General features: G+C 49.2%; 1 protein-coding gene across 6 annotated transcripts in view; it reads left to right on the forward strand.

Annotated features, from left to right (window-relative positions):
• TOP1MT (DNA topoisomerase I mitochondrial) overlaps positions 1 to 15608 on the forward strand; it is a 209939-nt gene that overhangs the window by 121743 nt on the left and 72588 nt on the right. For all 6 annotated transcript variants that reach the window (XM_033933371.1, XM_033933369.1, XM_033933366.1 and 3 more), the window contains 2 exons: positions 1790 to 1904; positions 14567 to 14694. In XM_033933371.1, the coding sequence (XP_033789262.1) occupies positions 1790 to 1904; positions 14567 to 14694 (243 nt within the window). The remainder of the gene's footprint in view (positions 1 to 1789; positions 1905 to 14566; positions 14695 to 15608) is intronic.

The raw sequence follows: 15608 nt of genomic DNA on the forward strand, positions 1-15608 counted from the left end.
GAGTCGGTTGGTCCCAGCTCAGCGTTTGGAGAACCTTGGGGTTCTGTTTGACACCTCCTTGGGGTAGGTCTTCCTTCCAGAGGCCCCCCACCCCCCCTGGTAAGCAAATTGCAATCTCACATTCACCTCCTTATGGCGTCCCAGTGTCCTCAGGCGCAGGATTTCCTTCAAGCCTTGGAGTCGATGGCGTCCCTGGATGTAGTGAGGTGGGCGCGGGCCACATACGTCCTCTTCAGTATGCTCTGCTCCGGAGGTGGTCGCCCCAGAGGCACAGTTTGGATGTCCCTGTCCCTCTGCGAGGCTTGGCACACTGCAGTCTTCGTTGGTGGCTTTAGACCTCTCATCTGGTTCAGGGGTGAGTCTGGATCTACTACAGTGGACAGTGCTTCTCACGGATGCCAATCTCCTTGGTTGGGGAGCTCAGTGTCTAGGTCTCTCAGCTCAGGGCACCTGGTCCACAGAGGAGGCGTCCTGGTCGATCACTGTGTTGAAATCCAGAGTCATCCATCTGGCACTCTAAGCCTTCCACTCCCTTTTGATGGGCAAGTCGATCAGAGTTCTTTCGGACAGTGCCACGGGGGTGGCTTACGTCAATCGTCAGGGAGGCACCAAGAGCACTCAGGTGGCATAGGAGGCAGCTCGGTTCATGCTTTGGGGCGGAGTCGCATCTTCAGGACCGCTCAATGGGGTGGAGAATGTTCAGGCGGCCTTCCTCGGTCGTCACACCTTAGATCCTGGAGAGTGGTGTCTCAGCCCTGTATATCGTTACTACACATGATATACAATTCTCTTATCAGTCACCAGAATAAGACCTCTACCCTAAGGCAGAGATAATTTTTGACTTTGCAGGAGAGGCTGTCTCTAGCAGATATGCAGTGTATTCTCTGTTAACTGGAACTCAGGCAACCAGAACTCTCAAGCAACCAGCAAAAAAAAAAAAAATCTAAGAAATAAGGTAATACAGTCAACTCCACTTAAGTGCACGTCGGTTGAGCGCATGCTTCGGTTATCTGCAGCCTACCACCACGGTCCCGTTTTTTAACATTAAACTCAATGGACGTAAACTTGCAATTCGGATAAGCACACAATCCGCTTATGCGCACTGATGTCATAGGCCCCACCTCTGTTCTTTCATGTTACGTTCACTGCGGTTAAATGCAATCATGTTCTGGCTGGGAATGGCTAGGCTTCACACAGCAGCTTAAGCGCTGGGACAGCTGGGAAAGCGAGTGCTCCACTTCCACTCAAGCTGTAGGACATAGCTTTCCTGTACTTTAGGCTTCAGCAGCCCATGCACCATATTTAAACTGAGCCGGCTTAACTAGAGCCCCCCACTACCCTCTCTCCCCACTCCTATTAAGTGCACATTCCGTTTAAGCGCACGTGGAGACCCGGCCCAAAGGGCATGCACATAAGCGGAGTGACTGTACTTTAAATAAAATCAATTTCTGGTGGAAATTTAAGTGTAAACTTGGCATACCACACCTGAGTACACCCACGCTTTGCCTACCACCTGTTCAGCAGTTTGTCTGGAACAGTTTATAGTATGGCATAGTATGGGATATAGTATTAATTAGGCCTATTTTTAATAGTAACTCTCAAGCAACCAGAAACTACATTTATCCGGCATCTATCAATCGCCATGAGTGCCAGTAAACTGGGAGGTTTACTTTACTTTTTATTTTGTGAACCTGAAATAATTGACAGTTTGGGAACACAAAAATAGTTTTCCTCCATAAACCAGACTTTATTATTGTTTGTTTTTTCACATTGTGCACCCTTATTCTAGACCACAAGTCTCAATAAACATCTTCAGAATTTGATGGATGGATTGACAGCCAAGGTATTCCGAACTTATAATGCTTCCATTACGCTGCAGGAACAACTTAAAGAACTCACCAGCGGTAAGTCCCATTCTTTAGCACTCTCCAGACCAGTAGAGGTTAACTTTACGATTGGGTATATATCTAATCATGACCAGCAGGTGGAGACTGAAAACAAAACTTTGGGACAGTATATCCTAGCCCCTCCTCTCTATTTCCCTCAGTCTTCTTTCAGTCTCCAGCAGGTGTTGAGTGATCTGTACCCATCTCCCTTGGTAGGGCTGTTGGAATTTGTTTAGAGGTTTATTGTCCCTGTTTTTAGCCGGACGGAGCTTGGACGGACTCTGTTTGGGGGTTCGTCCGACCTCGGGGGTGTCAAACCCGGCGGGTCACGAGCGGGGTCCCTCCCCCCACTTCCTCCACCTCCCCATATTTTTTTAGAGGAGCCTCAGCAGTAAGCCTTGCCCCCTAAATCAAGCAAGGCATATTGCTTCGAGAGCCTGTGGAGTCTGTTCTGTAAAAAAAAAAAAAAAAAAATCCTGAGGTAGTGCTGGTCTGGAGGGTTGTATCCCTTTAAGAAAACTGTATTTTACTGTATTTTTTCAACTAACCGGCACTTTTTTACAGCTAGGTCGCGTATGGAGCAATGAGCACTTCTAAAGGGAAAAAGTGCTCATTGTGCTCCAGACGCGAGGCACTCGCGGCCGGCCTGTGCAAGCGGTGTTCAGGCCGGTGCGGTGGAGGAGCTCCGTCGGCAGCGGCTGCAGGCGCCCAGAGCTCCCCGCCGATGGTGCCTCGCGAGTCGGCAGGGAACGGTGGAGAAGCCCGGTCTTCTCCGTCCGCCCACGGAGGGATTCCCCGAGCCGCCGACGGTCGGGTTTTAGAGGATTCCCTCTCAGCTGATATTTTGACAGCTGATGCCGGCTTGCCTGTTTTAGCGGCTGAGACTATTCAGGTCTCTCAGCCGCTTCAGGCTGTGGAGGGAGCTGTTTTGGCGGGAAAGACGCCATCTTCTCTGTCTGGCCCCTCCATTTTGTCTTCCACCTCAGGTGACCTTCCCCCTGTTTTGTCTAAGCAGGGGCAGGTTTCTGCTGGGTCCCCTGCTGTGGCAGGGAGTCCCTTGGGACCCTCGGGGGGTTTTTCCCCTGATTTTTTCTTTTCATTATGCAAAGCCTATTTTCAGGCGGCTGGGGGTCCCGGTTGCGCCCAGGGGGTCTCGGGGGGTGGGGTTTCCTCCGCGCTCCCTGCGGCTTTGCCTCTCTCGTCTGACGTGACGTCCCCTCCGCCGCCTCTCTTGTCCAAGCGTCCGCGGGTGTCGTGGGACGAGGATTTGTGGTCGGAGGAACGTGTCGGTATGGAGGAGGACCTGGACCCTTCTGAGGAATTCCAGGACCCTCTGGAGGGGACGGAAGCTGGCGGCGGGTTGTCGGGTTTCCCGTTCTCCAGTGACGAGGCGTCCGTGGTGCGCCTTTTTCAGAGAGATGAGCTGCCTGACCTTATTCAACAGGTTTCTTCGGCTTTGCGTTTTGAGGACGCGCCGCCGGAGACTCCGCGTGTGGGGGACCCTCTGTTACGAGGGATCCGTTCCGTTTCCCGCTCTTTTCCTATGCATCAGGATATTCGGGATATTATTCTTGAGCAGTGGAAAACGCCGGAGACGCCGTTTCGGCTGGCGCGCAGCATGGCTCGCCTGTATCCCATTCCTGAAGGGGATCGGGCTACGTTAGCTTCGCCAGTCGTGGATGCGGTGGTCTCGGCTATTTCCAAGCGGCATACCGTGCCTGTTGAGGGCGGTTCTGCCTTGCGGGACTCTGAGGAGCGCAAATTGGAGAACATCCTTAAGCAAAATTTTCAAGTCTCTGCTTTTGGGGTCCAGGCGGCTATTTGTGGGGGACTGGTCGCTCGCGCCGTGTTTCGGTGGGCGGAGCGGGTCTTGGATCGAGAGTCTGACGACTGGTCTCTGGTGGATCAGGAGGTAGCAAAGATTGAGATGGCTGCCTCATTCCTCTCGGATGCTCTGTATGACTTGGTGCGGATCTCGGCTAAGTCCATGGCTTTTGGCGTGGCCGCAAGGCGTGTGTTGTGGCTGCGCGCTTGGGCGGCGGATGCTGCGTCCAAAGCTAAGCTTACTAAATTTCCCTTTCGGGGGTCGTTTTTATTTGGAGAGGACTTGGATAAGTTAATTCAGACTCTGTCGGACTCGAAAGTTCCCCGTTTGCCGGAGGACCGTGCCCGCCCGGCGTCTCGGGGGGGTGCGGCCCGGGGGCGTTTGCGGGAATTTCGCAAGTATCGCCCTGGGCGTGGGGCTGCTTCTTTCCAGTCTCCGGGGTTTTCCCGGGGTCGGTTCTTCCAGCGCATGCAGCCCTTTCGGGGGGCCCGTCGGGGGGCAGGGAACCCCTCCGCCGGTTCCCCCGCTTCCCGTCCTGCACAATGACGCCTTGCCGGCGCCCCCCTTGGTTCCGGTGGGGGCCCGGCTGCGCGACTTTTTTCCCAAATGGGCCGAGATCACGTCCGATCAGTGGGTCCTGGAGGTGGTGCGGGACGGTTATGCCCTGGAGTTCGCCCGCTCTCTGCCGGATTTTTTCCTCGTTTCTCCGTGTCAGACTCCGGGGAAGAAGCAGGCTTTTCGCCAGACCCTTCAGCGCTTGCTAGATCTCAGGGCAGTAGTTCCGGTGCCCCCCCCGGAGTGGGGCACGGGCAGGTACTCCATTTACTTTGTGGTGCCCAAGAAGGAGGGGACTTTTCGGCCCATCCTCGATTTGAAAGGGGTCAACAGGGCTCTCAAGGTTCCCTCTTTCCGTATGGAAACGCTGCGGTCGGTCATTCTGGCGGTTCAGCCGGGGGAGTTTCTCACTTCTCTCGATCTGACGGAGGCCTACTTGCATGTTCCTATTCGGACCTCTCATCAGCGTTTCCTGCGCTTTGCGATCTTGGGTCGGCACTATCAGTTCTGTGCGCTTCCCTTTGGGCTGGCCACGGCTCCCCGGACGTTCACCAAGGTGATGGTGGTCGTCGCGGCAGCCTTGCGGTCGGAGGGCATTCTGGTACACCCCTACCTGGACGACTGGTTAATTCGGGCCAAGTCGTTGCAGGAAAGCTACCGGGTTACGGCTCGGGTGGTGGAGTTTCTCCGGTCGCTGGGCTGGGTGGTCAACCTTTCCAAGAGTCGGTTGGTTCCGGCTCAGCGTCTGGAGTACCTCGGGGTGCTGTTCGACACCTCCTTGGGGAAGGTCTTCCTCCCAGAGGCCCGGGTGAGCAAATTGCAGTCTCAGATTCGCCTGCTTTTGGCGTCCCGGTGTCCTCGGGCGCGAGATTTCCTCCAGGTCCTGGGGTCGATGGCGGCGTCCCTGGACGTGGTGAGGTGGGCGCGGGCCCACATGCGTCCTCTTCAGTATGCTCTGCTCCGGAGGTGGTCTCCCCAGAGGCACGGGATGGATGTTCCGGTTCCCCTGCGAGGCTTGGCGCGCTGCAGTCTGCGTTGGTGGCTCCGGACCCCTCACCTAGTTCAGGGGGTGGGTCTGGATCTTCCGCAGTGGACGGTGCTCCTTACGGATGCGAGTCTCCTGGGTTGGGGGGCCCAGTGTCTGGGTCACTCTGCTCAGGGAACCTGGTCCACGGAGGAGGCCTCCTGGTCGATCAACGTGTTGGAGACCAGGGCGGTCCGGCTGGCGCTGTTGGCTTTCCACTCCCTTTTGTTGGGCAAGTCGGTCAGAGTCCTGTCGGACAATGCCACGGCAGTGGCTTATGTCAATCGTCAGGGGGGCACCAAGAGCACTCTGGTGGCGCAGGAGGCGGCTCGGCTCATGGTTTGGGCGGAGTCGCATCTTCTGGACCTCTCGGCCTCTCACATTGCCGGGGTAGAAAACGTTCAGGCGGACTTCCTCAGTCGTCACTTCTTGGATCCGGGAGAGTGGTGTCTCGGCGCCGAGGCGTTTCAGTTGCTAGTGCGTGCTTGGGGGCAGCCCCTGATGGATCTGATGGCTACAAGTGGCAACGCCAAAGTACCCCGCTTCTTCAGTCGTCGCAGGGACGGTCTGGCCGAGGGTCTGGATGCTCTGGTCCAACCGTGGCCAACGGAGGGGCTGTTGTATGTGTTCCCTCCTTGGCCATTAGTAGGCAGAGTACTGCTTCGCATTGTTCGCCATCCGGGGCTGGTGGTCTTGGTGGCTCCGGATTGGCCTCGTCGTCCGTGGTATGCGGATCTGGTGAGGCATCTGGTGGCGGATCCTCTTCCTCTGCCTCTCGAGTGCGATCTTCTGACGCAGGGTCCCATTCCCATGTTCGACCCGTCTCCCTTTTGTCTTACGGCTTGGCTCTTGAAAGGGGCCGCCTGAGTAAGAAGGGATATTCCGACAAGGTGATCTCTACACTTTTGGGGTCCCGGAGGCTTTCTACCTCTCGGGCTTATGTACGGGTTTGGCGTCTGTTTGAGGAATGGTGCCGAGCGCGGGGAGTGGTCTCCTTTCGCGCTTCTCTGCCTAACATTCTAGAGTTTTTGCAGGATGGCCTGGATAGGGGCCTGGCCTGGTCTTCTCTTCGGGTTCATCTGGCGGCCCTGTCGGCTTTTCGGGGGCTGGTGACAGGTCAGCGTTTGTCAGCCATTCCTGATGTGATTCGCTTTCTTAGGGCGGCCAAGTTGCTCAGGCCTCCCATAAGGCCCTCGATTCCCTCTTGGGATCTCAATCTGGTTCTCTCTGTTCTAGTGCGCCCTCCTTTCGAGCCGTTGGATGGCTGTTCGTTGAAGGACCTTACGCTGAAGTCGGTCTTTTTGGTGGCCATTACTTCCGCTAGACGGGTGTCGGAGCTACAGGCTTTCTCTTGTAGGGCTCCCTTCCTGGAGTTTTCAAAGGAGCGGGTTGTTTTGCGGCCTGTTCCTTCCTTTCTGCCGAAGGTAGTTTCTCCTTTTCATGTCAATCAATCGGTGGTCCTCCCGGTCTTGGGTAGTCGGGAGGGTTCTTCTGAGCAACGACAGCTGCGCAAGTTGGATGTCGGTCGGGTCCTCCATGCTTATGTGCAGCGGACCCGGGATTTTCGGAGCTCCGATCATCTCTTTGTGCTTCTGGCGGGTCCTCGTCGGGGGGCTGGCGCTTCTAAGGCTACTATTGCGCGCTGGATCAGGGAGACGATCGCTTCCGCTTATCTTCTGAGTCAGAAGCCGGTTCCGGAGTTTCTCAGGGCTCATTCCACTAGGGGTCAGGCGGCTTCTTGGGCTGAGTCGTCGCTCGTGCCTCCGGTGGATATTTGTAAGGCTGCGGTTTGGTCCTCCTTGCATTCATTTGTTCGGCATTATCGGGTAGATGTTCAGGCGCGTCGGGACGCGGTGTTCGGTGAGCGTGTTCTGGTATCGGCCCTTCGGGGGTCCCGCCCGTGAGAGGGACTGCTTTGGTACGTCCCAATCGTAAAGTTAACCTCTACTGGTCTGGAGAGTGCTAAAGAAGGAGAAATTAGGTTCTTACCTGCTAATTTACTTTCTTTTAGCTTCTCCAGACCAGTAGAGGTCCCCACCCTGTCTGTTGTTGTTGTTGTTGGGGCTGTTGCGCGGGCAGTTTTTGGTTTTTGCTGCGGGTTCTAGTATTTTTCTAGGGCCGGGGAGAATTGAAGAACAGCGGCTGTGGCTCGGCTGGCTTAGCTGGCGAGCTGTGGGGACCTTCTTCCTTCGGGAATTTCTCCTCTGCATTTTCCAACAGCATTTTTTGGGTATGTTATTGGTTACTCCTTTCGGAGTATTGTTTTTTCTCTCTGTTGTTTCCAGTTCTTGGTTCTGCTTGGCTATTCGGCAGACTGAGGGAAATAGAGAGGAGGGGCTAGGATATACTGTCCCAAAGTTTTGTTTTCAGTCTCCACCTGCTGGTCATGATTAGATATATACCCAATCGTAAAGTTAACCTCTACTGGTCTGGAGAAGCTAAAAGAAAGTAAATTAGCAGGTAAGAACCTAATTTCTCCTTCTACCTCTGCCTTCCCTTTCTTTGCTAAAAGTTAGGGAGATGTCTTGTACCGTGTTTCCCCGAAAATAAAGACAGTGCCTTATATTAATTTGGGGTCTAAAAAATGCACTAGGGCTTACTTTCAGGAATGTCTTATTTTTTTAATGTACAACAATGATCTCCCTCTCCTCCAGCCCAATTCTTCCTCTTTCTTCCCCCCCCCACCATGTGCTGTATCTTTCCTTCCCTTTCACCCATCCCCTTGAACAGCATCTTTCTATCCCTGCCGCCTGTGCAGCAGAACCCTACCGACCCTCCCACCATGAGATTGACAGACCTTCGCTCCAAGGCCTCCTAAAGCTGCAGGGGTGGGGGTTGCTGAATCAACAAATTCAATTATTTCAGAAAATCAGGCAGCACTAGTGTCAGGGATGGAGTCAGGGAGTGTCGGGTACATTCGGGGGGAGGGGGAGCTTCGGGGGGTCGATCTTAACTAGGGCTTATTTTTGGGGTAGGACTTATATTAGGAGCATCTTTAAAAATCATGTTAGGGCTTATTTTCGGGGTATTTTGTATCAATGGAGCAAGTGACCAGTACCAGAAAGTGTTATGAATTTGGCTTTTAGGGGTAAAGTTATTCTACCAATATACCCAACAAATAATTTTTATGAGTGGAGAATTTACAGGATGTGTGTCCATTTCACCCTCATCCGGATCTCTAAAGTCTTGGGAATTTTCCCATCAAAAACATACCATTTTGTACCTTTTTCCTTGTAGCACTGCTAGCAAAGATATACAAATGGGATGCCTTTCATATGGCCTGTGAGAGGTACCATATGAAATAGGAGGTATTGGTAATAGTGAAAACATTTGGCTTGGGAGAAGTCTTGGCACCATTTTTGTCACTGAACGTGGTGCAGAGTGAATGTACATGGTAAAGTTGCTGATGTTATAAGCACCCAACATCAAGTACGATCCCCTGATGAAGCCACAGGCAAAATGGGTCCTGTTAGGATCAGAAGTTCAAGGTAAGTGTTTGGGACATTTTTATCTCAATGTTGAAGGTTGCTTACTTAAGTTATGATTATGGATTATGGATTTTGGTATTACTTGTAAAGTATTGAGTGATAAGCATAGTAGGTAAATTTAGAAGGATGTTTTTCAGACCTGTAATTAAGAGTGTTCCATTGGACAGACAGTACGAGTGGTTTGGTTTTTTTATATGATACAGAGCAGGTTCTTGGTAGAGAATGACACGGTGACAAAATTCATCACCGTTCCGTCCCCGCGGATAACCGCGGTAAACCATCTTCATGTCATTCTTTAAGGAGAGAGGGAAGAATCAGAGTATAAATAGCCACAACCACTGACCCTCAAGCTTTGCTTTGAAGAATGCTGGTGTAGAAGGACTGAGGCTGAAATAGAGTGGAAGAAATTCTGGCAAAAAACATTAAAAAGGGGGACAAATCCTTCTTCAGGTATATTAGTGACAGAAAAAGGAACACAGGCGGGATAGTATGCCTTAGAAGACCGGACGGAAGTTACGTGGAAGCAGATTCCGATAAAGCCGAACTACTGAATGAATACTTCTGCTCAGTCTTCACCTGTGAGGCACCGGGACACGGTCCGCAGTTGAAGGCAATACAAAGCACAGAAGACCCGTTTCAGAATTTTGAGTTCACACCAGGTGAAGTTTACAGTGAACTGGCAAGACTCAAGGTGAACAAAGCCATGGGACCAGACAATTTGCACCCAAGAGTGCTCAGAGAATTGAGCGATGTCCTGGCGAAACCGTTGGCTGAGCTATTCAATCTCTCCCTAAGTAAGGGGAAAGTTCCCCTGGACTGGAAATTAGCTAATGTCGTTCCTCTGCATAAAAAGGGTTGCAGGGCAGAGGCTGCGAATTATAGACCGGTGAGTCTCACATCAATAGCGTGCAAACTCATGGAAACACTAATTAAAAGCAAATTGGACACAATCTTGAATGAAGGGAATCTTCGGGATCCCAGTCAGCATGGATTCACCAAGGGTAGGTCCTGCCAATCCAATCTCATCAGCTTCTTTGACTGGATAACAAGAAAGTTGGACTTGGGAGAGTCTTTGGACGTCGTGTACCTGGACTTCAGTAAAGCTTTTGACAGTGTCCCACACCACAGGCTGCTAAGCAAGATGGAATCGATGGGGTAGGAGAGACACTAACTGCATGGGTCAATGATTGGCTGAGTGGCAGACTTCAGAGGGTGGTGGTTAATGGTACCCTCTCTAAAACATCGGAGGTGACCAGTGGAGTGCCGCAGGGCTCGGTCCTGGGTCCACTCCTTTTCAACATATTCATAGGGTATCTGACTCAAGGGCTTCAAGGTAAAATAACACTATTCGCTGATGACGCCAAACTATGTAATATAGTAAGTGAATGCAGTTTACAGAATTATATGGCGCAGGACTTGCTTACATTGGAAAGTTGGTCCTCAACCTGGCAGCTGGGCTTCAATGCTAAGAAATGTAAGGTCATGCACCTCGGAAGCGGAAATCCATGCAATCCGTACTTCTTGAATGGAGAAACTTTAACTAGGATTTCAGCAGAACGAGATTTAGGAGTAATCATCAGTGCAGACATGAAAACTGCCAATCAAGTGGAGAAGGCAGATATTGGGTTGTATCAATAGAAGTTTCGTCAGCCGAAAGCCTGAAGTCATAATGCCGTTGTACAGGGCCATGGTGAGACCTCATCTGGAGTACTGTGTGCAATTCTGAGGCCACATTACAGTAAAGATGTGCGCAGAATTGAATTGGTTTAGCGGACGGCCACCAGGATGATCTCGGGGCTCAAGGGTCTCTCGTACGAAGAGAGACTGAACAAATTGCAGCTCTACACTCTTGAGGAACGTAGGGAGAGGGGAGACATGATCGAAACATTTAAGTACCTCACGGGACGTGTCGAAGTGGAAGATGATATTTTCTTTCTCAAGGGACCCTCGGCCACAAGAGGGCACCCGCTCAAACTCAGGGGCGGAAAATTTCATGGCGACACCAGAAAGTATTTCTTCACAGAGAGAGTGGTTGATCATTGGAACAAGCTTCCAGTGCAGGTGATCGAGGCAGACAGCGTGCCAGACTTTAAGAATAAATGGGATACCCATGTGGGATCCCTACGAGGGTCAAGATAAGGAAATTGGGTCATTAGGGCATAGACAGGGGGTGGGTAAGCAGAGTGGGCAGACTTGATGGGCTGTAGCCCTTTTCTCCCGTCATCTTATATGTTTCTATGTTTCTAAAAAATGACATGGGATTATTTCCCGCGGTTATCCGCTGGGACGGGAATGGTGATGAATTTTGTCACCGTGTCATTCTCTAGTTCTTGGATCTCTGAGGTCTTTTCTTCCCCTTAATAAGTCAACAAAAAGTTATCTGCTATAGTAGATTTATAGAGGTATTTATTATTGCTTCAGGGTGTTACCATTTGTTGTGTTGAGAGCTAGGAAAGTCATGCTTCAGATCCCAATTTTCCTATTCATCACCTGGGATATGTCAGTTGTCTCCTGTTGTCTCAGGTAACCTGTTTAAAGAGAGACTTGCTGTACCTGGAAGCGTGACAGTATTGTACAATGCAATTGCTATAAATGTAAGTTATTACCATTTATATATAGCCTTACTATGTCTTTAATCCACATTAGAGAAAGGCACAAGGACAAATTTGTCCCCGTCCCCGCAGGAACTCAATTTCCCCATCTCGTCCTTGTGAGTTTTGTCGCTGTTCCTGCCCCATTCCTGTATGCTCTGCCTTAACCGCACAAGCCTCAAACACTTATGATTTTAAAGTGTTTGAGGCTTGTGCAGATGAGGATATAGCTTGCAGGGCAAGGATAGGAAAAGAACTCATTAGGACAGGATGGGAAAATGAGTTCCCGTGGGGACGGGGAAAAATTTGTCCCTGTATCATTCTCTAATCCACATACAGAGGGTGACGTTAATCAGTTGCTGTTCCAGAGCTGTTTCTCTGTGTACCTCAAAGTAATATCTAACATCAGGACATATTAGTGTAACTAAGATCAGTATGTGGGATGAACGTTTCCTGATTAAAATGCTGCTAAAATATCAAACTACTTACTCTCCATCGTCCTTATATGTTGTGAAGTCATATAAAGTGAAGGAGGAGGAAAAATTTTTTTCCAGCATATGAATATCAGTTGTCTTCGTGTTGCTAAAATCTCCAGTTATTTGTAGTGGGAAAGCTTCAAAGTTGAAGAGGCTGAGGCAAGAAATGTTGGTGCTTGAATGCTAAAGTACGAGGGTCATTTCATAAATAATGCACACTAGTTTTTTAAATTTACATGTTTTATTTTTTTTTCAAGTATTTCTTTACAATCCTTCAATATAGTCTCCCTGCTTTGCAATGACCGAGACCCAACGTATGGGAAGCTTCATTATTCCATCTAAGACACTGTTTTAGTTCAGTTGCCAAATGGCTCGGGTACCGGAAGAAGAAAGCTCTTCCAGAGATACAAAACGATGTCCAGGCATAGGTTGTTTCAACTTTGGAAAAAGGTCGAAGTCTGGTGGACACATGCCTGGACTGTAGGGAGCATGAGGTAACACCTCCCAGCCGTATTTGCGTAGTTTTTAAATGACGACATTCCCTATGTCCAGGCGAGCGTTGTGAAGAATGAGTGGCCCAGCCAAGAGTAATAGGTCGGGTTTGTGCATTTTTCTGTGCATTTTTTGCAAAAAAATCACGATAATACACTGCTGTGACACTTCTTCCACATGGAACTTTGTCTGTGATGATGATGCCTTCATGATCATAAGCAAAAATCATCATTTGTTTTACTTTTGATTGAGCTCATCGAAATTTTTTTGGTCGTGGGGAAGATGGAGCTCTCCACTTGTCATTGAAAAACTATGTGAATACAACTGGGAGGTGTTATCTCATGCTCCCTACAGTCCAGACAAGAGTCCACCAGACTTCGACCTTTTTCCAAAGTTGAAACAACCTATGCGTGGACATCGTTTTGCATCTCTGGAAGATCTTTCTTCCGCCAGTACCTGAGCCATTCAGCAACTGAACAAAATGATGTCTTGGATGGAATAATGAAACTTCCCAGACGTTGGGACTCGGTCATTGCAAAGCAGGGAGACTATATTGAAGGATTGTAAAGAAATACTTGAAAAAAAAATAAAACATGTAAATTTTAAAAATAGTGTACATTATTTATGAAATGACCCTCGTATTATGATAAATAAGGATCCTAAATCATGAAAGAATTGAAGGTAAAATCGAAGCTCAACTATGTGGTAACAATAGATATTATTTTAAAAATGCAGCTTCATATGCCCGTTTCCCTCTGCTGTCTTTTTCACAGTAACACAGTAAATGTTGACCAGAGACTGAAGGAGCTAAACAGATTTTCGTTAGGTATCTCTTGCTTGACAAATGCACAGCAGGGGCAAAGGTGGAAGCCCACTCTTTTTTTATTTTTTAGAAGGGGGGGAACTAGGGGAGGGTCTGCACATTTCATCTTATTCCATTCCCCTCCTCTTAGCCTCATTCTAGATGTTTTTGAGACCTAGATGAAGGGTTCACCCAAGTTTTTCCCGTCTCCATATTGTTCTTTCCATTGCCTCCTCAATGCTTTATTTTAAGAATTGTGACCCTGCTCATTTCCCTCTTGTTAATTGAAATTTTTTGTACATATGGTTTTTATTTTTATTTTTGTGCATTGTAAACCGCTTTGGTATTAAACGCAGTATATCAAGCCATAATAAACTTGAGAAAGCTGGTAGACATGGGGTAGATATTGACAAGTATTACTACCGAGTTTCCCCCAAAATAAGAGTGTCTTAATATTAATTTTGGGCCCAAAAAACATACTATTTTCGGGGTAGCTATTATTTTTTTCATATACAGTGATCACCTTCCTCTCCTCCACCCCAATTCTTCCTCTTTCTTTTCTCTCCCCCACATGTGCAGCATCTTTTCTCCCTTCTCACCAATCCCCTTGTGCCTTTCCTCTGCAGCATCTTTCTATCCATCCCCCTGTGCAGCAGAACCCTTGCCCTGTGCACAGCATCTTTCTATCCCTCCCTCCCATCCCTTGTGCAGCAGAATCTATGCCCAGCTTCTATTCCTCCATTCCATGCAGCTGCAGCAGAACCCTTGAGCAGTCCCCCCCCGCCACGCAGCCGAACACCCGCTGACCCTCCCATCCAAACCCCACTGACTGCGAGACATACATACCTCCCTCCACAGAGCAGTGTCGGCAGCACTCTAAACAGGCTGCTTTGTGGCCTTCTCCCGCCAGGACCTTCCATGCACCGTGTTACTGATGACATCATCAGTGATGTGGCAGAGGAAATGCCCCCGGCAAGAGAAGGCCGTGAATGGGAGAAGGCCACAAATCAGCCTGTTTAAGATGCTGTCGACGCTGCTCTTTGGAGGGGAGGAAGTAGGTCGGCGGGGTTCAGACGGGAGGGAGAGATGGAAGAGTAAGCGGGGGTTCGGCTGTGCGGCGAATCCAGGGATTAGGGCTTATTTTGGGGGTAGGTCTTATTTTCAGGGAAACACGGTACTAGAAAGAGGGATGTAACATTATCTACTGCTTCTGGAATGTTAATGCGTCATTTAACTAGAAAAATATAAACTGTATATTTCAAAATGGGGCTAGCAATTTTTGCCTCGGTCTGAAAAAAATCCAGTTTCTGTATAAATGAACAAGAGTACAAAGATATTTACTGGTGTGCACAATGTTTTGTATGGGTATGTTCCATAGAATGGACACAATATTTAATTCTTTTACAACTGTGCTCTTGGTTGAACAGAGGATTCTAACGTGGCAGCAAAAATCCTGTCTTACAACCGTGCAAACCGAGCTGTAGCTCTTCTGTGTAACCATCAGAGGGCGCTTTCCAAAACCTTTGAAACATCCATGCAAAACCTCCAAACCAAGGTAAACGAGAACAAATTGTCATTGTTCTCATTTTATATACAGTATTTAGTTGGTTCCCATCCTTCTCGGTGAGCTTATGGCATGGACCAGTGTATTTCAAACTGTGCCTACTGAGATTTCAGGTGTGCCATGGTACACGGGGGAGGAGGAGAGTCGCTGGCGCCAGCTGACTGCCTACAGGACATGCCTCTCGACACCAGCACCTATCCTTCTCTCTGGCCTTCTTCCCTTCCATTCCATTCCTCTTCCCACTGGCGTCTGAGGGCACGCCTGGAGGGCCTTCACATACACGCGGATATCGACATGATGATGTCACGCATGCGTGTGATGTCATCACAGCGATATCCGTGCACTTCCAGGTGCCTCAAGCCACGGCCACTACCTTTAGTGTGCCGTGGCTCGAGAAAGTCTGTGGGACACTGGCGCAGACAAACAGATTGTGAATTTACTTGCGTACATGTGATTATAATTGAGCTTTTTGCTCAGTGTATTTGGATAGCATATCTCCACATTGTGATTGCCCGAGTTCATCGAATATATTGTTTTTTGTTGTTGTGATTCACTCGTCCTGTGATTCTAGTTTGGAACCCATCTGGTGACTCTGTGGCTAATTTTCTGTATAATTTTATGGGAGGTCTGGTTCTCTAGAACTTTGAACTGGGTGGTGGCTGAATGAGCAAAGTTATTTTATTTTTTTAAAACAAGATGACATTTTAGGGTTGAAATGAAATAATCTTGATTTATTTTAATTAATTGATGGATGTTTGTTTGTTTATTTGTTAGATTTATAACCCACACATTCAGAAAGACTTTCAAACTGGGGTACAATGAGTATAACAAAAACAGAGCATACAAACACCAAAATATCCATTTCAACAAACACATTGTAGACACACACACTCTCACTCATACTC

This window comes from Geotrypetes seraphini, chromosome 2 (genome assembly GCF_902459505.1).
Source record: "Geotrypetes seraphini chromosome 2, aGeoSer1.1, whole genome shotgun sequence".
NCBI classification, from domain to species: Eukaryota; Metazoa; Chordata; class Amphibia; order Gymnophiona; family Dermophiidae; genus Geotrypetes; species Geotrypetes seraphini.